Here is a 20,898-nt window from a genome sequence, read left to right on the forward strand (position 1 = left end):
TTTGTATTTTTAGTACAGACGGGGTTTCACTATGTTGGCCAGGCTGGTCTCCAACTCCTGACCTCAGGTGATCCACCCACCTCGGCCTCTGAAAGTGCTGAGATTACAGGTGTGAGTCACCGTGCCAGGCGTAGTGGCGCATGCCTGTAATCCCAGCTACCTGGGAGGGTGAGGCAGGAGAATCGCTTGAACCCAGGAGGTGGCAGTGAGCTGAAATTGTGCCATTGCACTCCAGCCTAGGCAACAAGAGCAAAACTCCATCTCAAAAAGAATAAAAGAAAAGAAAAAACAAGTCAGATATATCACTTCAAAATATTAAATGATTTTTTCTCAATGCCACTTGCAACAGAAGGCTGTCTGAAAGCTTATTTTGTTGGATGTTTAATTTGCAAGGATTTAAAAAGCATAGCAGTCCTTATTTTTTCAAAAAGTTAGTCAGTGGGCCATAAAAAAAATCATTGTTCTTAAAGACAAGGAGCATGATGTACAAAAATAAGCATGTCTTATGCAGTATTAACAGTTTTGATATTAAATGTTAAGAAACTTTCAAAGAGTTATACACAAGGACATGGATAACTCTGGAAATCTTTCCAAGTGGAAAGAAGGGTAGGAATTACACACAAGATGGCCCTGAAATTCCAGCCAGTTCTATCTATAATTCAGAAGCCAACCATACTCTGCAGAATACATGGAAGTGCATCAGTAAGACGGTACCAAGTGGCAAAGCTATGGAGATGAGATTTACACCATGCTCCCCCTGGTGCCAGTGACTAGGTGTGCAACAGAAACCCCAAACTGTGTATTATGCTCATAATTTCATTTTCCTAATTGGTTAAATGGGAATAATACCCAAAACTTCCCAACTTCTTATATTTGAAAAAGATTTGTGTACCTCTAAAATAAATACTAAAAAAAAAAAAATCAAAGTATTTTAAGTTTACATCTTTTAAGATTAATATTTCACTTACCACCAGATACCACCACTTTGGCACCTGTTAGCTCTGGTCGATCACTTTTTGTTAATTTCTGGTCAAGCCACTCTGATATTTCCACTGGTGAAGTACTTGATGCTGCATACATTAACACATATAATAAAACAACGACTATGATTTCAAGTTCTATAACAATAATTATTTTCAAGAGAAACACACAAGTATATAATTCCATGAAATTTAATTAATGTGAATTTTTGGTGCTCCTAATTAATTCTCTCCGATAATGGAAAGACTTAAGGAGACTAAATTCCAGCCTTTGCCACATTAGTTGTATGACTTGAGAAATCATTTAATTCTCTGAGTCTGAATATGGAATAACTTTCTTCCTATGAGGTCCAAATGAGACACTATATATGTTAAAGTGTAACACCCTCCACATGTTTACTGTTACATTCTTCTGTTATATTGAATCACCCAAATATAATAGGAAACAGCGACAAGAGTAAAAAAGCTTAATCTTAATAGATCCTGTCTCCCACTCCCTTGATCTACCAAAGCAACTATCCTAGTACCAAAGATAATGTGAAAAAAGATGCAAGTTATATATATTTATTATTTTTATATAAGCTTGGGAATATCATTTAAATTGAACTTTCAAATACTATGCATTAGAAATGTAAGCAGAGGTAATCTCTCATTATAATACAGTCTATGAATTAAAAAAATAAGAAAAACCAAAAAACTCCAAATGAACACTCACCCTTTTCTGAACTGGCAGTACCGCCACTTGTTGCTGCAGCTTCAAAAGATGTTCCACGGACAGAAAACACTTTCACTTTCTCATCACACTTCACTGTACATAGAGCATTTCCTGAAACACACAATCTATTTTTTAAAAGCAACAACAAAAGGCAACAAAACGAGCATTCCTTTGATGCTTGGAATTTACTTCATAGACAAGGCAAGAAATAACTCTTGACCAGTTGTCTTCTAACTCTATTAAGTATAGGAAAAAGTGGACCATAACAGTGAAGAAACATATCAGTAGACATTTGTATAACCCTGGATGTCTTTAAAAGCAGGACAGGTACTACCATGCCTAGAAGGAAGAAACTGGAACAGGCATCCACACTAAGAAGGTACGCTACACCCCTAAAAGGAATATGAACAAAGCTTCCTTCTCCAAAAACAATACAATCAGTAACTCAAAACTATGAGCTGCAACAACTTAATAAGAATGTAGCTACTATGCATGCTGAAGGAGGAATATCTTGAAAACACAACAGGTCATAAAGAACAGGTATGGATGTGCCAAGATTTTAAGAGGATTTGAGACACTCTGGATTAGCTATCACATTAACAGTAACCCAAACCATGACAAAATGTTTTCCCACAAACATTATGGAAGATGAAAAGTCTAATCTGAGAATTAGCCATTTATAGTGAAATACACAACTTTAATCAGAAAAAAAACGAAGAGTTCACTGCCTTCTCCAATCCCACTAGAGACCAGTTTGCTAAGCAAAAGATCAATCGACTGAAGAGACACTGAAATGAATTTATTTTCTTTTTTTCTTGAGACAGGGTCTTGCTCTGTTGCCCAGGCTGGAGTGCTGTGGCATGATCACAACTCACTATAGCCCTGACCTTCTGGCTCAAGCAATCCTCCCACCTCAGCCTCCCAAGTATCTATGACTACAGGCACATGCCACCATGCCTAGCTAATTATTTATTTATTTATTTATTTTTTGAGATGGGGTCTTATTATGTTGCCCAAGATAGCCTCGAACTCCTGAGTTCAAGTAATCCTCCCACCTCAGCCTGCCAAAGTGCTGGGATTATAGGCACGAGCCACTGCAGCTGGCTAAAATGAATTTCTTAATGCTGATGGAAATGAAGTAGAAGAAGCAAAGATTGAGAATACTATTTTTTTTAAGTTTTGCTTTTCCAGGTACCACTCACAAAATATATTAAATAGTGAATCTAATTTTTATTAAGCACTAGGAAAATACCACTCTACAAACTCAATAAACTGGCAGGAAATCGCTGTGCTTGAGATCCATCAAAGAGAATGCCATGTCAAGGGCCACCAGCAATTCTAGACTAAAATTTTCCTCAGAAACCTTTAAGATGGTCCACTTAAAGCAATTGCATGGCTTGATTTAAAATTTACCTTCAAGATTAATTTATGCTTTTCACTAAAATTTAACATGTCGATTAATTATCTTCCTTGAGTACTTACCTGCATAAATAGTTCTCACAAATGTGTCAGGTGACTTGATTGCAATGATGTCAGAAATTGGGGCAACCTCAAGTTTGGCTGCTACTCTGGGCAAAAGGTTCTAAAAGCAAAATAAGCAGTGAGTTACACACATACACAGTGATGGATGACTATATATGATCAGTAATGACATATTCTAAACGCATATTCTGTAGAAATTTTAATTCAAATATTTTATATTTCATGTGCACCTTTGGATATACAACTTCAAGCACAGCTTTTTAAATAGGCTTTGAGATTGAGTACCTACCATTACTCTAACTACATTAAGAGTCATATGAGTTTCACAGTATTAAGCCACCTTAATGCAACATATTGAATTATGACATATGAAATTTACTATAATAAACATCAATTACCAAGTGTGACAGTTGTGGACTATTGAATTTAGATAAGAAAAGATAGAACAAATTTAGAAGGGTGGTAAAATTCTCAAATACTGAAAAAGATTATGCTCGTACATATTAACTTAACGTATATAAAAACATTCAAAGCAGACATTTTACCTTTTGTTTAAATTGATATTGCACAAAAAAAGAATAAGGCCAGGTACAGTGGCTGATGCCTGTAACCCCAGCACTTTGGGAGGCTGAGTTTGAGACCAGGAGGCCAGGAGTTTGAGACCAATGTGGCCAACATGGTGAAACACCATCTCTATTAAAAATACAAAAAAATTAGCTGGGGATGGTGGTGTATGCCTGTAGTCCCAGCCACTCAGGAGACTGAGGCATGAGAATGAGAATTGCTTGAACCTGGGAGACGGAGGTTGCAGTGAACTGATACTGTACCACTGCACTCCAGCCTGGGTGACAGAGACTCTGCCTCAAAAGAAAAAAAAAAAAAAGAAAAATAACACTAACCTGAAGAACAGTCTGTGTAGTACGTATTTAAAAAGCAACAAAAATAAATTAAAGGTGTGTTCTTGTGCTTGTACTGAAATAGATGCATGTGCTAACTTTGTCCTTAGTAGCAGGAACCCAAGGCACAGTTCCCCAAGTCCCAGTTACTTCTTCTTTTCTTTTTTTTTTTGGAAACAGGGTCTCATTTTGTTACCCAGGCTGAAGTTGCAGTGGTGTGATCATAGCTCACTATAACCTTGAACTCCTGGGCTCGAGAGATTATTCTGCCTCGGCCTCCTGAGTAGCTGGGACTACAGGCACATGCTACCGCACCCAGCTCATTTTCTTTTATTTATGTTTTGTTTTTTCCTGTAGAGACGGCGTCTTGCTTTGTTGTCCAGGCTGGTCTCGAATTCCTGGCCTCAACCGATCCTCCTGCCTTGGCCTCCCAAAGTGCTGGGATTACAGGCATGAGCCATCATGCCCATCCTGAAGCACTTACTTAATCTAGTTTAAAAACCAGATTTGTCAGTATTTAAAGTTAGCTTCAGTAAGTAACCCTCCTCCTGAACCATCTTCTTTAACTGTTCAGGAATTATTACTGGAATAGTTACTTGGCTGAACAGATTATCTTACAATTTTTATGTTATGCAGACTTTGCCTCTTTTTAAAGTTTTAGAAATTTCTAAATTGCTCAAAATTTAATGTCTTTTGTATTTTCATTATCCCTTGTCTTAACATATCTTCAAGAAATTTTACCATAGTACTTAAAAAGTATGTTTTCCTGAATCTGGTCTTCCATCTAAATGTCCTGAGGGTGGATGGTACACAAATATCTATCCTATTAAAAATATATCCCATCCAACAGGCTGCCTGCATGGTTTCTGGGAAGCAGAAGCAATAATTGAGTTCTTTTTGTGCATACAAAATGACATTTTAAAATTCTAGTAGACAAGTATAAAAGTGTGTTATCTCAAAACCACAGCTGGTGAAGGACTATCATACAGCAAATTGTTTGGCTTCTTCTGATAGACATTTCTCATTCAAAACCCATTTACAGGCCGCACGACCAGCTACTATTATATGACCCTTATTCTCAAAACTCCCATCTGTCACAACATAGCAATCATGGCCAGAGTACTAAAATCTAGCTAATGACAAACACCCTTTCATGGTCTAACAATCTGTTAGGTGAACTGTCATCATAGAAAGAAACTCAAGGCTCATGAAATTATTTAAATCATCCAATATACACAATCACAACTCTCAGAGACAGAATGGTCCACAAAGATTTTTTCACCCATCAGACTGGGGGAAAAATGTTAAAATGTATACTACCAAGTGTTGGTAATTAAGCAATAGGTATCAAATTTTTTAAACCGCATAGCATTTGACTCAGTGATTTCACTTCTAGAACTCTAATGTAAATAAATTCCAGCCCATGTGTACACAGATACACGCATGAGCATGTTTTCTTGCAGCAAAGTATATAAATGCAAAAAACTGGAAACAAGTTAACTGTCCTTAGCTAAATATGGAATCTTATGCAGCCATAAAAAAGAGAGAAACATTATGAGCCAAAGTCATACTCTTTTTTTTTTTTTTTTCTTGAGATGGTGTTGCTCTGTCACCCTGGAGCACAGGCTAGAGTGCAGCAGTGTGATCTCAGCTTATTGTAGCCTCAACCTTCTGGGCTCAAGCAATCCTCCCACCTCAGCCTCCCAAGCAGCTGGGACTACAGGCGTGCACCACCATACTCAGCTAATATTTATTTCTTTTTCTTTTTTTTTTTTTGTAGAGATGAGGTCTCACTGTATTGCCCAGGTTGGTCTAGAACTCCTGGGCTCAGACGATCCTCCCAAAGTGCTGGGATTACAGGCGTTGGCCACCGCACCCTGCCCAAGTCATACTCTTAAGTAAAAGCTACTAGTCACAAAACAATTCATGCCATATTATTCCATTTTAGAAGTAAAAAATATATAGCTGTACATGTACTGTAATTTAAAAATCCACAGAAGGAGGCCTAAAAGAAAGTACAATTGTTAACAGCTATACTCCTAAAGAGGGGAGGGTGAGTTGGGAATAAGAAAGCAGGACTTTGACACCTTGCTCTGCACACTGCTGTACTACATGCATTCTTCCTAATAAGGATGTATTCGTGTATAACTTATTTCACAATTTTTAAAAGTAAAAATAGGCTAAGCACAGGGGCTCATGTCTATAATCCTAGCACTTTGGGAGGCTGAAATAAGAGGATGACTTGAGGCCAGGAGTTTAACACCAGCCCAAACAACATAGGGAGACTACATTTATACAAAAAATTTAAAAATTAGTTGGGCATGGTGGCATGTACCTGTAGTCCTAGCCACTCAGAAGGCTAGGATAGGAGGATCGTTTGAGCCCACAAGCTGGAGGGTATGTTGAGCTACAATCGTGCCACTGCACTCCAGTCTGGGCAACAGAGCGAGGCTGAGGCAGGCAGATCACGTGAGGTCAGGAGTTCAAGACCAGCCTGTTCAACACGGCGAAACCCCGTCTCTACTAAACATACAAAAATTCGCCAAGTATGGTGGCACACACCCATAATCCCAGCTACACAGGAGGCTGAGGCAGGAGAATGGCTTGAATCTAGGAGGTGGAGGTTGCAGTGAGCTGAGATCATGCTGCTGCACTCCAGCCTGGGCGACAAAAGTAAGACACCATCTCAAAAAAAAAAAAAAAAGTAAAAATAAAGACTAAAAATGATACCTTATTAAGAATGGAATAAAAGAAAAGAGAGCTAAGATAACACTCACGGCCACAGAGAGCAAGAAAAATCCACGACACATTCCTTGTCTTAGGCTCCCATTACACTCTTCCACTCCATTTTTAACTTTATGTAGACCGCTACCCATCTGGTAACACATTCATTCTTCAGACACATCACAATGCACATGATCAGATTACGGCTTTCTTTACCTTAAGGATGTCTTCAACCACTACACAGCCCTTTCCAAATTCCCCATGTAGATAAAATTTGGCTTTTCGAGATATCCATCAGCCACCCAAATAAACCATCTCTTAAAACGGGCTACTAATACAAATGACTCTTGTTCGTTTGCTCGCTCGCTCTCTCTCACATGCAAGCAAAATTCGTCATTACTTTTAAACGCAGAAAATTTTAAAATAATAGCCTAATTAGAGTTTTCTCCACAACTTAATTTGAAAACCTGGAAATGGTAGTTTTTTAACAGAAAATTATGACAAAATCTTGAAAGAATACATTTTAGCAAAACTACCAGATCAATTCAGATAAATCCAGATTGGCTATATAAACAGTCTGTTGCACACTTTCAGCACAATGAAATCTAACCCCTTCAAGCAGTGATATCAGATTCCACATTCTCAACCTTCTCACCTTTCCGAAGGCAGATGCTCCAGCACAGATGTGTGTGTAATTGAACTGCTTCTGAGTTGCCAAAATCAATGGTGTCAGTTCCTCTGAGAATTAAACACATTTGATAAAAAATATTTTGGAATACTTTCATAATCATATATTCAAGCATAATTTACACATGACATATTTTTCCACTGGAAAACCTCACCTGCAAGTAGGCCTCTGTACGCATCATGCTGAGCCACCAGAACTTTTGCTATGCCTGCTACTTTACAAAGATCTTGTGCCACCTGTGATTAAAAGATAAGTTCCTAATTATCCATCTATCAGAAATATACAAATAAAGCCACCACTATAAATATCAACAGATCATAAAATCTTAATGGCCAACTGTAAAAATTACTCTTCTTAGCAAAAGGGCCAGTTAAGAATTAAAATATATTCTGGCCGGGCACAGTGGCTCAAGCCTGTAAACCCAGCACTTTGAGAGGCTGAGGCAGGCGGATCACTGGAGTCAGGAGTTCGAGACCAGCCTGGCCAACATGGTGAAACCTCATCTCTACTAAAAATACAAAAATTAGCTAGGCATGGTGGTGGGTGCCTGTAATCCCAGCTACTTGGGAGACTAAGGCAAGCGAATCACTTGAACCCAGGACGCGGAGGTTACAGTGAGCCAAGATCACACCACTTTACTCCAGACTGGGCAAAAGAGTGAAACTCTGTCTCAAACAAACAAAAAAAGGATTAAAATATTAAAATACATTCCTTAACAAAGAAAATCTAATGCCAATAGATTTTACTACTGACTGACCTCACACTGTCCAACTACCAAGCATTTCAACAAATATTCCTGCCTTGAAAAAGAAAAGTACTAATTGACAAACCAAAATCAACATGGCTCTTTATTCAAATTTAGTTATAAACCGTGCTTTTTACTTTTGGTTCAATCCAAGTGTTAAGTTCAATATCCTGGAAATGGTGAAAATGAAGTTCTCTTAGTAACATCCCATTGTCAACCACTGAGTTCCTGCCCACATACACACACTTATCTATGACAAAGCAAAATATTTCCTATTTTAATTCTTCATTTTTCCTGTTTAGAATCAGAATGGGGTTCTGAGAAAGCTTTGTGATCATTCAGATTTTCTATATTCAGAAGGCAATTAGATTTCCCCTTTTTAAGTATCTTTATTACATCATGGCTGGTTTCCACTTTAGCTAAGTCGTATCAGTCATACTATCGTCTTCTGTCTCCTTGTTTACCTCCAAACTGATTCATTGATTCACTGATGAGTAGGATTGAACGGCTGTGCCTTCTGCTACCCTCATATGAACTGTTAGCTTGCAACAATATTCACTGAAGAAAGGACGCACTGCAAAAATACCTCTCCTAAACCAAGTGTTCACCGGCATACCATTTTGTACTACAGAGGTCCTCTATTATGGATGCAGCAGAATTTAGCTTCTCAAACTTTAAGAGAATTCCCAATTAAGAAACTCAGTTAATTGCAATGTAGCTGCATAGCAGCATGGGATAGAAAATGGGGCAGAATTTTCCCATTGAAACTCTCTTGTTTTTACTGGCAAAAACTGCTGGCATTATACAGAAGAATAACTTGCTGTTTATGACAAATAGCTGAATAAAATGCTATAAAGCTGAACTCTATTAATGATCTCTTCATATAGGTATTAGTTGTTTTCTTTAAAATTAGAACATGACAGGTTAGGATTGTAACTGAGTACAGAAGATGATTTCTATTTGATTCTTCTTAAAGTAGTATAAAGCATCAAAGTATTTTTAAAGTAACATTACAATAATTATTTTAAATCACAGCAAAACAAACAACAAATCACAAATTCCTACATATCCAAAAACAGGGAAACCAAAAAGATGGCTTAGCCATCATATACTGTGGCTAATACATACATACAAATAGATAGCTTAGCCATCACACATCACACATTGTGGCTGTATCAACTATGTAAGATTCTATAGTTGTTAGCAGGAATTGGGTAAAGAAACCCACATAACTAAACATAAACCCACCATAATATGTTCTTTTAAGATATCAATTTCACGTAAAAAATCAGAAGCAACATCAGCAGTATGAATCTGCATTCTCACATGCTCTGAATTATTGTTATTTTTAATATATTTTTTGAGACAGTCTCACTTTGTTACCCAGGCTGGAGTGCAGTGGTACAATCTCTGCTTATTGCAACCTCTGCCATCCAGGTTCAAGTGGTTCTCGTGCCTCAGCCTTCCAAGTAGCTGGGACTACAGACACGCACCACCACACCGGCTAATTTTTATATTTTTAGTAGAGACACGGTTTCACCATGTTGCCCAGGCTGGTCTCAAACACCTGACCTCAAGTGATCCACCCACCTCAGCCTCCCAAAGTCCTGAGATCACAGGCATAAGCCACCATGCCCGGCCACCATCACTTATTTAATAAAACATAAAATCCTCAAAACATACTCCCTTCAGATTTATTCCTCTGTGAAGTTTAAGCCCCCAACTACACACTCAGCAACTCCTATACCATGTGAGAGGGAACTGGTGGCTCAAGCTATGTAAGGTTAATTGAAGCACTCATCTACATTGCAGCCTAGTGGCACAGACCCTGCAAATCATATCCTAGCACCTTTCTAGAGGGTTAGTGTCCCAAGCTGTTATCATCTGATTTCAACAACAGCAACAACAGCAAAAAATAAGAACATCTTTTAGTACCAGCTAGAGTTTGGAAAGAATAGTACTTAACATTCAAATTCTTCTACCAATTAAAACATCCATATTACATTGTCCAGATTTACCACTTTCAGGAATTAGAAGCAATTAGCAAGTATATTCATCAACACAAAAAAGAGATCAGTTATTAACCTCTAAGGGGACTCAAATATTATCATTCTACTTGGTACCTGATGGCACATGATGGTGCCAGTGGAACTAAATCAAGTATTCTACCTCATTTCAAAAGATAAAATACTTAGTGAGGAAACCTTTTAGTTCCTTTTTCACACATGGTAATGGTTGTGACACTGGCCATTTAATGAGGATTAGAGCCCAGTTTGGGTTACAGTCCTCAACATAATTCTCTGTTGCCATCTTTTCCTGTCTCTTGATGGAGATTGTATTTGCTATGGCTGACCTTAAAAATTTCTCACCTTGTCACATTTGGTTCCAGCTACTAAGCAGGACACTTCACCTCCAAGGCGTGTGGCTGCAGTAATAGTATTTAAAGTAATGGGTGCTAAGGAATCATTTGCATGCTCAGCTATTACCAGGGTACTCTGAAATCGTAGCAATGAGGCCTAAAAAGAGAAAAAAGGAAAAAAAAAAGGTAAAGAATGTTATCACAGGTTTTTTTTTTTTACTCTAATTGTTAAGGATGTAAGCTTTAAAGAAAACTATTCCGTACACAATACTGTTCTATAAATTTATTTATAAAATACTTGTTCAATATTGAAAATCTAGCTATTTGTGTCTACCACTGTACTACTAATATTCTTTTTTTCTTTTTTTGAGACGGAGTCTTGCTCTGTCGCCCAGGCTGGAGTGCAGTGGCGCGATCATGGCTCACTGCAAGCTCCGCCTCCCAAGTTCATGTCATTTTCCTGCTTCAGCCTCCCAAGTAGCTGGGACTACAGGCGCCCACCAACACATCAGCTAATTTTGTTTTTGTACTTTCATGAGAGATGGGGTTTCACTGTGTTAGCCAGGATGGTCTCCATCTCCTGACCTCGTGATCCACCTGCCTCAGCCTCCCAAAGTGCTGGAATTACAGGCGTGAGCCACCGCACGCAGCCTACTAATATTCTTATCTAATAAAAGTAAGAACGCAAATTAGCCTTCTATTGTTAGGAAAAGTGTTTAATTACTTCAAAACAACTTTCCCACTAATCCACATCTGATAAGAAACTACTATATAACTAAATGTAAATTTCTTAGACAGAACATATTAACTACCTAACTAGGAACTGGTCAAATTCTACTACCAATTACATTTGGTTACATACATACTGTACTCCTACAGTACAGGAGTACAGTATAATCAGAAATAATGGGTGTGAAATCAGTCACAAAAGTTGATCCCTATTGCTTCAGTCAAAATGCATTCAGTACCAAAATAATTGATAATGGAAATGTGTTTTTAAAATATGACACTAAACAGCAATTTTGCCAGGTTTTGACTGTTCAAATATGCTTCTGGATTCAAAAAAGGAAGCCTGCAGACAGTATACTGGAACCAACCAACATCCAGCCCTATCTAATGCAGACGATCAAGAAACCACCAATCACTCATGGTCATGTGGAACAATTTCAAACACAAGGAACACAGAGATGAACAAGAATGGTCCCTGTGCTCAAATAGTTCACAGGAAATTAGACTTGTTCACATACAATTATAAAATAGAACAGTTTTTCAAATAATGAAGAGATCCAAAATGTTGAAGGCTACAGATCATGAAGCAGAGTCAAGTGGGGAAGAAAGGAAGGAAGTTCAGGTGTTCCTATCATGTGAAAAGATGAGGAATGGCATCATAGGCATGAGGAAAAAATAAAATACTGGAACTATTCTTGTGGAAAATGGCAAAGAAAAGTGAGAAAAAGAGGAACTGTGGATCAAATGGCGTGGTTGTGTGGCTTAATTCAGCAATAACCTTAAGCTCTGGAGTTGGAGTGAAGAAAGCATAGCATGAAATTTACCCAGAGCTGGAAACTTAAAAGGAGGGTATGAACTGAAGGAAAGTCAGGACAATTCCTGGAATGAAATGAAAGTTCTTAGAAAGCAAATACCGGCCGGGTGCGGTGGCTCAAGCCTGTAATCCCAGCACTTTGGGAGGCCGAGACGGCCAGATCACGAGGTCAGGAGATCGAGACCATCCTGGCTAACACGGTGAAACCCCGTCTCTACTAAAAAATACAAAAAACTAGCCGGGCGAGGTGGCGGGCGCCTGTAGTCCCAGCTACCTAGGAGGCTGAGGCAGGAGAATGGCCTAAACCCAGGAGGCGGAGCTTGCAGTGAGCTGAGATCCGGCCACTGCACTCCAGTCTGGGCAACAGAGCGAGACTCTGTCTCAAAAAAAAAAAAAAAAAGGAAAGCAAATACCACACCTGTTTGTATTTTGTATCCCCAGAATCAAATACAATGTTTCTTTTCCAATGAATATCTGCAGAATTAATTATACGGTACCTTTCCTTTTTTCACTGGAAGAGCACCATATTTTGGAAAGGACTTTGTAATTAAGACTCAAAGTAAGTTATTACTTTGGGTAATAAATAAATAATTAAATAAAATTAGGTAATTAAAAATAAAAAATAAATTTAAATTATTACTTAAATCACATTTCACAAGAATTGCCAGTAACAAGCTATTTATCACCAATATATATCCAACATCATATTTTTGATTATGTTTCACACATCATTTGCTATAAAAATTATGAGATTTCCATCACCATTTGAAGAATAAATCTAAGATTTGGTGGCAGAAGGCCCATACTTGCTGTAAATTATAGTTCTATCATAAGATAAATTACGTAGTTATCCTAAGGAACGATCAAGCTTTTAGAACTTCCAACTGGAGATTATATACTTTTTAAAAGATTTATCAAAATTAGATTTATAAGCATAAACAACAAAAGAATATATTTAAGAACCCACTCACTCAGTCCATCTATCTGATCAATTTTTACTAAGCATTATATACATCATAAAGGTACTCTATTTTATTGACTCCTTTATAATTTTTAAAATATTAAACTTCCTTCTAATTCAATGTTTTACATTCCATTTCTCACATACCACCTAGAGAGAAGCTATAGCCTCTAGGCCCGGTTATGTGGCTAATTCAAAAATAATGATTGTGTGGAACTAGAGCAGAAGAAATTGGCCTGAACCTTTAAAATGTTATTCTACAATCTAAAGCCCATCTGCAAATTTAGGAGGATGAATCAGATTAGAGGTTTTTTTTTTTTTTTTTTTTTTTTGAGACTCTCACTCTATTGCCGAGGCCAGAGTGCAGTGGCGTGCTCTTGACTCACTGCAACCTCTCCCTCCAGCGTCCGAGCGATTCTCCTGCTTCAGCCTGCCAGGTAGCTGGGATTACAGGCATGCACTATGACGCCCAGCTAATTTTTGTATTTTTAGTAGAGAGTGGGGTTTCACCATGTTGGCCAGGCTGGCCTTGAACTCCTGACCTCAAATGAACTGCCTGCCTCAGCCTCCCAAAGTCCAGAGATTACAGATTGAGCCACCGCACCCAGCCAAGATTAGAGATTTTCAAACTGCATCTATATAAGGTTCTAGGAAGCCATCTCAGGAGCCACCGCATGGGATAAGCATCTACAGCTGCTAGAATGACCCCCTACCCAACTTTGCTTTAACCAGATTAACCAAACTAACATTGATGGAGCACTGTACTAAGCAGTTTTATACATAGTATCTTATTTAAAATTCCTACAAAGTCTATGATGGAGGTACTAGTATTACTCCGACTTCACAGATGAGGAAACTGGAGCTTAGCAGCTATACAGGTAGGAAGCCGAGTCAGGTTATTCTAAGTCCAGGTAGTCTGACTCCAGAGTTTGAGTTCCTAATTACCAGCACACATCAAAGCACCACCATTTTTAGCTGTTTTATACATGGGTCATTCCTGTAAGATTTCACTTGGCAAACATTCTCGTGCTTAAAAAAGAAAAAAAAAATAGCATTGTCAGAAAGAAAAATACGATCTCAAAAGACCTCTTTCCCTACTGTAAAAATTCTATAACTCTAAAATCCTATTTTAAGTAGAAGAGTAGTATAGAATATGACTAAAGAGTAAAAAAAAAAAAAATGCATGCCCAGTATTGAAAAGGTTTTAAAGGGAACAAATTTTCATTTTATTATTTTATAACCCATTGCCTCTCTACACTTTAGGATCGATCCTCTTTTAACAATAGTTATGAGAGGAAAAGGAGCCAAATTCTTAAACATTTAAAGATAACTATTGAAATACTTAATGAGGTAATTGCCTCAAAAGGAATCTCAACCTCTTCAGACACTGCTATTTAAATAAAAATTAACTATGCAGGCCCATGTCACCCATAAATTCTTAGCCACCAGCCTCACTTGGGCTCTCAAAACTGCCTAGCAATGCTACCACAACTTCCTTGTTGGCACTCTCACCCTCCACAGCAATGATTTCAAATATCCTCTCCTGATGTTTCTCTTCTTTTTCTTTTTCTTTTTCGGAAACAAGGTCTCCCTCTATTACCCAGTCTTGAGTACAGTGGCACAATCATAGCTCTCCACAGCTTCCAACTCCCAGGCTCAAGCGTTCCTCCCATTTCAGCCTCCCAAGTCACTGGGACCACAGGTACATGCCACCATGTCCAGTCAATTATTTATTTTTTGTAGAGACAGGGTCTTGCTATGTTGCCTGGGCTGGTCTTGAACTCCTTGGCTCAAACGATCCTCCCACCTTGGCCTCCCAAAGTGCTGGGATTACAGGCATGAGCCACCATGCCTGCCTCCTGATGTTTCTTAAACAGCCAACACATTCTGCCCCCTAATCTTAGAAGGCAGCCTCACCTCCTACTTCACAATGACAGCTGAAGCCATCACGGTAGACCTGATTTCCTTTCCTGATACTCAACATAGAAATTCCTGTCCTTGCCCTATCACAATGGAAGCCGCTGTGGATCCTTTCTCCTGGGTCTAATCCCTTCATCTGGGATCTAGATTCCACTCTCTTGCATCTACTCAGAGACTTTCTGTAATCTGCACTTCCCAGTCATGTCTCCAGCTTCTCCCTTTACCCTGGTTCCTTCTCATCAACACTTAAACATGATTGAGCCTCTCCCCATTCGCAACAATCCTGCTAAAAAGCCACAACCCCACATTCCACTCTAACTTCTCTAATTCCTCATTCACTCCTCAATTACTTGCATCTGGTTTCTGCCCTCACCCAAATTACCAACAAACCCTTTTCAGGCTTCACCTTACTTGTTATCTCAGCAATGTTTGAAGTTACTGACTACTCCCTTCTGCCTTCCACGGTTTAACTTCACCCCTATATAAGAATGGCTCAAATATTTTATATATATAAATCTCAAATGGGGTTCAAATCTCTTTCCTGACTGCTAGACTTATAATAAGGTTACATCCGTATATCTAAGTGCTTAACTTGCCTGTCTCATCAAACACTTTCCATCTCAGCAAATTTAAACCTTAACTCGTGTTTTCCCTCTGTTCCTCCAGCCCCCATACTGCTACTTCTCCAGACTTCAAGCTGCCCAAACCATGATCAGAGAATCATCTCTGGGTTTTCTCTCAACCTTACATCTAACCAACCACTCAAGTCATAACAATTCTTCCTTTTAAAGAGAGCTACTCATAAATCCATTCACTTCTCTCCATCGTCAATGCCAATATTCTGGTGCAGGCTATTATCCTTCTCCTCTATTATCCCACACAGTCTCCCACCCCAGCTTGTTTCTAACCTACAATTCCGCTTCCTACCAATCCATTTCTCCCAGTGATCTTTCCATGACACAAATCTAACATGTTATTCTCCCCCGCTTAAAACACTGCTGTTGCTTCCTGCCTCCCCTGGATATGGTAAACTAGACTCCTTAGGTTGGTTTACCACGTGCTTATTTTATGGCCTGATCTACCTCCCTAACTATATATCCCTCACTCCATTTATGCCTTATTTTCAGATACTTGAACTTGCCCTGCTCTCTCAGACTTCCAGCCTTCCCACACATTGCTCCCTCTGCCTAGTGGACCTCTTTCCCTGTTACCCTACTAAATTCCAATTAATCATCCTTAGGTTTTCTGCTGGAAGGTCAATTCCTCCAAAAAGCATTAGTACAGTTGCAGTGGTAAAGAGTACAGGCTCTGGAGCCAGCCACGTAGCCCAGGTTTGAATCCCACCTCCACCATAACTTCTCAGTACCTCAGTTCTCTGACTGTAAAATGGAGATGATGATAATATTAATATCTCATAGAATTGTTGTGAGGGTAAAATTAATAAATGTAAAGCTCTTGGAATGATGCCTGGAACATATTAAATCCTCAATAAATGTTAGCTACACATAAAAGCTTTCTTTGCACCATCTCAGACTAGTTAGCTTTGCTAGCACCAACATGGTACCCTGTAATTGCCTTCGTTACAGCACTTATCACACCTGATTATATTCACCTGATTGTCTTGTCGTCCCCCTTTGATACTGAGTACAGGAGTAATGTCTAATATTTCTTTTTTTTTTCTTTTTGAGGCAGAGTCTGGCTCTGTCGCCCAGGCTGGAGTGCAGTGGCGCGATCTCGGCTCACTGCAAGCTCTGCCTCCCAGGTTCACGCCATTCTCCTGCCTCAGCCTCCCGAGAAGCTGGGATTACAAGTGCCCGCCACCATGCCCGCCTAATTTTTTTGTATTTTTAGTAGAGACGGGGTTTCACCATGTTAGCCAGGGCGGTCTCGACCTCCTCACCTCGTGATCCACCGGCCTCAGCCTCCTAAAGTGCTGGGATTACAGGCGTTAGCCACCACGCCTGGCCACAACGTCTGATATTTCTTACCTCTATAACCCTAGACTCTAGTAACCAGCACAGAGCTGACTCCCAATAAGTGAACTGAACATTGTTTTTAAAGAACTCTTCATTGGCCAGGAGCAGTGGATCACGCCTGTAATCCCAGAATTTGGGAGGCCAAGGCTGGTGGATTACCTGAAGTCAGGAGTTCCAGACCAGCCTGGCCAGCAGAGTGAAACCCCATTTCTCCTAAAAATACAAAAATTAGCTGGACATGGTGGCACACGCCATAGTCCCAGCTACTCAGGAGGCTCAGGCACAAGAATCATTTGAACCCTGGAGGCAGATGTTGCAGTGAGCTGAGATTGCACCACTGCACTCCAGCCTAGGCGACAGACACTCCATCTCAAACCAAACAAAAAAACAAAACAAAACAAAACAAAAAAACACCTCTTCATCAAAAGAATGAGAAGACAAGCCATAGACTGGAACAAAATATGTGCAAAAGACATATCTGATAAAAGACTTATCTAAAATATATAAAGAGCCCTTAAAACTCAACATAAGAAATGAACAACCCGATTTAAACAAGGGGAAAGGATCTGAACAGGTACCTCACCAAAGAAGATGGCCAAAAAGCATATGAAAAGGTGCTCAACATAAAGATGCTCACTAGGAAATTGCAAATTAAAATGAGATACCACTACACACTTATTAGAATGGTAAAAAACCAAAATACTGACAATACCAAATGCTAGTAAGGATGTGGAACAACAGAAACTCTCATTCATTGCTAGTAAAAATGCAAACTGGTACAGCCACTTTGGAAGACAGTTTGGCAGTTTCTTACAAAACTAAACATAATCTTACCATATAATCTAGCAACTGCACTCCTTTGTACATACCCAAAAGAGTTGAAAACTTAGGTCCACACAAAAACCAGATGTCTACAGCAGCTTTATTCATAACTGCCAAAACTTGGAAGCAACCAAAATGTCCTTCAGTAGGTGAACAAATATTCATACAATGGAATCTTATTCAGCAGTAAAAAGCAATGAAAAAGACATGGAGGAACCTTAAATGCATATTACTTAGTGAAAAAAAAAACAGTCTGAAAAGGCTACATGCTGTCTAATCCCAACTATATGACATTCTGCTAAAAGCAAAACTACAGAAACAGTAAAAAGATCAGCAGCTGCCCGGGATTTGGAGAACAAAGCATAGAGTTCTTTTGTTTTTGTTTTTGTTTTTTTCTGGGGGGAGCAGGAGTGGGGGCAGTGAAACTGTTCTGTATGATATAATAATGGTAGATACCTGTCATTATACATTTGTCCAAACCCATAGAAAGTACAACACAAAGAGTGAATCCTATGTAAACTCTGGACTCTGGGCAATGCTGATGTCAATGTAAATTCATTAATTGTAACAAATGGACAACTCTGGTGCTGTATATTGACAGTGGAGGAGGTTGTGGGTGTGTGGACCAGGAGGACTCTCTGTACTTTCCACTGGATTTTGCTGTGAAACTAAAACTGCTCTAAAAAACAGTCTATTTTCAAAAAATGTTATTTTTAGAGACAGTGTCTTGCTATGTTGCCCAGGCTGGCCTCCAACTCCTGGGCTCAAGGGATCCTCCTGCCTCAGCCTCCTGAGTAGCTAGGACTACAAATGTGTACAACAACACAGGCTAAACTCTATCTAAAAAAAACAAAAAACAAACAAAAAAAAAACTTCTGCCAGGTGTGGTGGTTCATGACTGTAATCCCAGCACTTTGGGAGGCCGAGGCAAGTGGATCACCTGAGGTCAGGAGTTCGAGATCAGTGTGGCCAACATGGTGAAACCCCGTCGTCTCTACTAAAAATACAAAAATTAGCTGGGTGTGGTGGCGGGCACCTGTAATCCCAGCTCCTCAGGAGGCTGAGGCAGGAGAATCGCTTGAACCCAGGAGGCGGAGGTTGCAGTGAGCCGAGATTGCACCCTTGCACTCCAGGCTGGGTAACAAAGCAAGACTCCATCTCAGGAAAAAAAAAAAAAAAAAAAGAATTTAAATGTAAGACCTCAAACTATTAAAATCCAAGAAGAAAATGTAGGAAATGGCATTCTGGACATAGGCCCTGTCAAAGATTTCATGATGAACGCTCCAAAAGCAATTGCAACAAAAATAAAAATTTACAAGACAGACCTAATTAAACTAAAGAGCTTCTGCACAGCAAAATAAACTAAACTATCAACAAAGTAAACAGACAACCTACAGAATGGTAAAAAAAAATTTGCGAACTATGCATCTGACAAACGTCTAATAACCAGAATCTATAAGGAACTTAAATCAACAGTAAAAAACAACCCTATTAAAAAATGGGCAATGGATATCAACAGACACTTCTCATATGTGGTCAACAAGCATATAAAAAAATGCTCAACATAACTAATCATTAGAGAAATGCAAATAAAAACCACAATGAGACATCTCACACCAGTCAGAATAGCTATTACTTAAAACTCAAAAAACAATAGATGTTGGCGAGGTTGCAGAGGAAAGGGAACGTTTATACACTGCTGGTAAGAATGTAAGTTAGTTCAGCCACTGTGGAAAGCAATGTGGCGATTTCTTAAAGAACTTAGAACATTCGACCTTCGACCCAGCAATACTATAATTGGGTATATACCCAAACGAATATGAACCATTCCACCATAAAAATACATGCACACATATGTTCATGGCAGCACTATTCACAATAGCAAAGACATGGAATCAACCTAGATGCCCATGCAGGGGATGCACTGGGTAAAGAAAATGTGGTATATACACACCATGGAACTACACAGCCATTAAAAAGAATGAGATCATGTCCTTTAGAGCAACATGGACGGTGCTGGAGGTCATTATCCTAAGTGAATTAATGCAGGAACAGAAAAACCAAACATGGAATGTTCTCTCTTGTAAGTGGCAGCCAAACATCGAGTACCTAGGAATACAAAGAAGGGAACAATAGATACCCGGGCCTATTTGAGGGTGGAGGGTGGAAGCAGGGTGAGAATAAAAAAAAATACCTATTGGGTGCTATGTTCATTACCTGGGCGGCAAAATAATCTGTACACCAAACCCCCAAGACACACGATTTACTCATAATAAATCTGCATAGATACCCTGCAAACCTAAAATTGGCCCAGAAGTTTGAGACCAGCCTGGACAATATAGTAAGACCCTGTTTCTATGAAAGATAAAAATTAAAAAATTAGCCGGATGTGGTGGCGCATTCCTGTAGTCCCAGCTACTTGGAAGGCTGAGATGGAAGGATCATTTAAACCTAGAAGGTTGAGGCTGCAGTGAGTCAGGATCACGCCACTGCACTCCAGCCTAGGCGAGAGAATAAGACTCTACCTCAAAAAAAAAAAAAAAAAAAAAAAAAAAAAGTTGGGGTAAAAAAATACAGCAATGATAAATAATTTTAGACAAGACTAAAAAATGAAGTGATGTTTTTATCTAAAGAAAATCCTGGGCCGGGCACGGTGGCTCACGCCTGTAATTCCAGCACTATGAGAGGCCGAGGTGGGCAGATCACCAAGTCAGGTGATCAAGACCATCCTGGCTGACACGGTGAAACCCCGTCTCTACTAAAAAATACAACAAACTAGCCAGGCGAGGTGGCGGGCGCCTGTAGTCCCAGCTACTCGGGAGGCTGAACCCGGGAGGCGGAGCTTGCAGTGAGCTGAGATCCGGCCACTGCACTCCAGCCTGGGCGGCAGAGCGAGACTCCGTCTCAAAAAAAAAAAAAAATTACCCAGGTGTGGTGGCGGGTGCCTGTGGTCCCAGCTACTCAGGAGGCTGAGGCAGGAGAATGGCATGAACCCGGGAGGCGGAGCTTGCAGTGAGTCAAGATCGCGCCACTGCACTCCAGCCTGGGCGACAGAGTGAGACTCCATCTCAAAAAAAAAAAAAAAAA

The 20,898-nt window shown here is 39.4% G+C and overlaps 1 protein-coding gene across 3 annotated transcripts in view; it reads right to left on the bottom strand.

The window, feature by feature from the left end:
- The window catches only part of ETFA (electron transfer flavoprotein subunit alpha), a 102,329-nt gene that overhangs the window by 74,950 nt on the left and 6,481 nt on the right, over positions 1 to 20,898 (bottom strand). For 2 of the 3 annotated variants that reach the window (XM_025389890.1, XM_025389889.1), the window contains exons 2-7: positions 10,600 to 10,746; positions 7,640 to 7,721; positions 7,453 to 7,535; positions 3,178 to 3,277; positions 1,696 to 1,806; positions 969 to 1,070 (exon numbers count right to left, since the gene is read on the bottom strand). In XM_025389890.1, the coding sequence (XP_025245675.1) occupies positions 969 to 1,070; positions 1,696 to 1,806; positions 3,178 to 3,277; positions 7,453 to 7,535; positions 7,640 to 7,721; positions 10,600 to 10,746 (625 nt within the window). The remainder of the gene's footprint in view (positions 1 to 968; positions 1,071 to 1,695; positions 1,807 to 3,177; positions 3,278 to 7,452; positions 7,536 to 7,639; positions 7,722 to 10,599; positions 10,747 to 20,898) is intronic. The other variant, XM_025389891.1, reaches the window with a different exon arrangement.

The sequence above is a fragment of the Theropithecus gelada genome, chromosome 7a (genome assembly GCF_003255815.1).
Source record: "Theropithecus gelada isolate Dixy chromosome 7a, Tgel_1.0, whole genome shotgun sequence".
Lineage (NCBI taxonomy): Eukaryota > Metazoa > Chordata > Mammalia > Primates > Cercopithecidae > Theropithecus > Theropithecus gelada.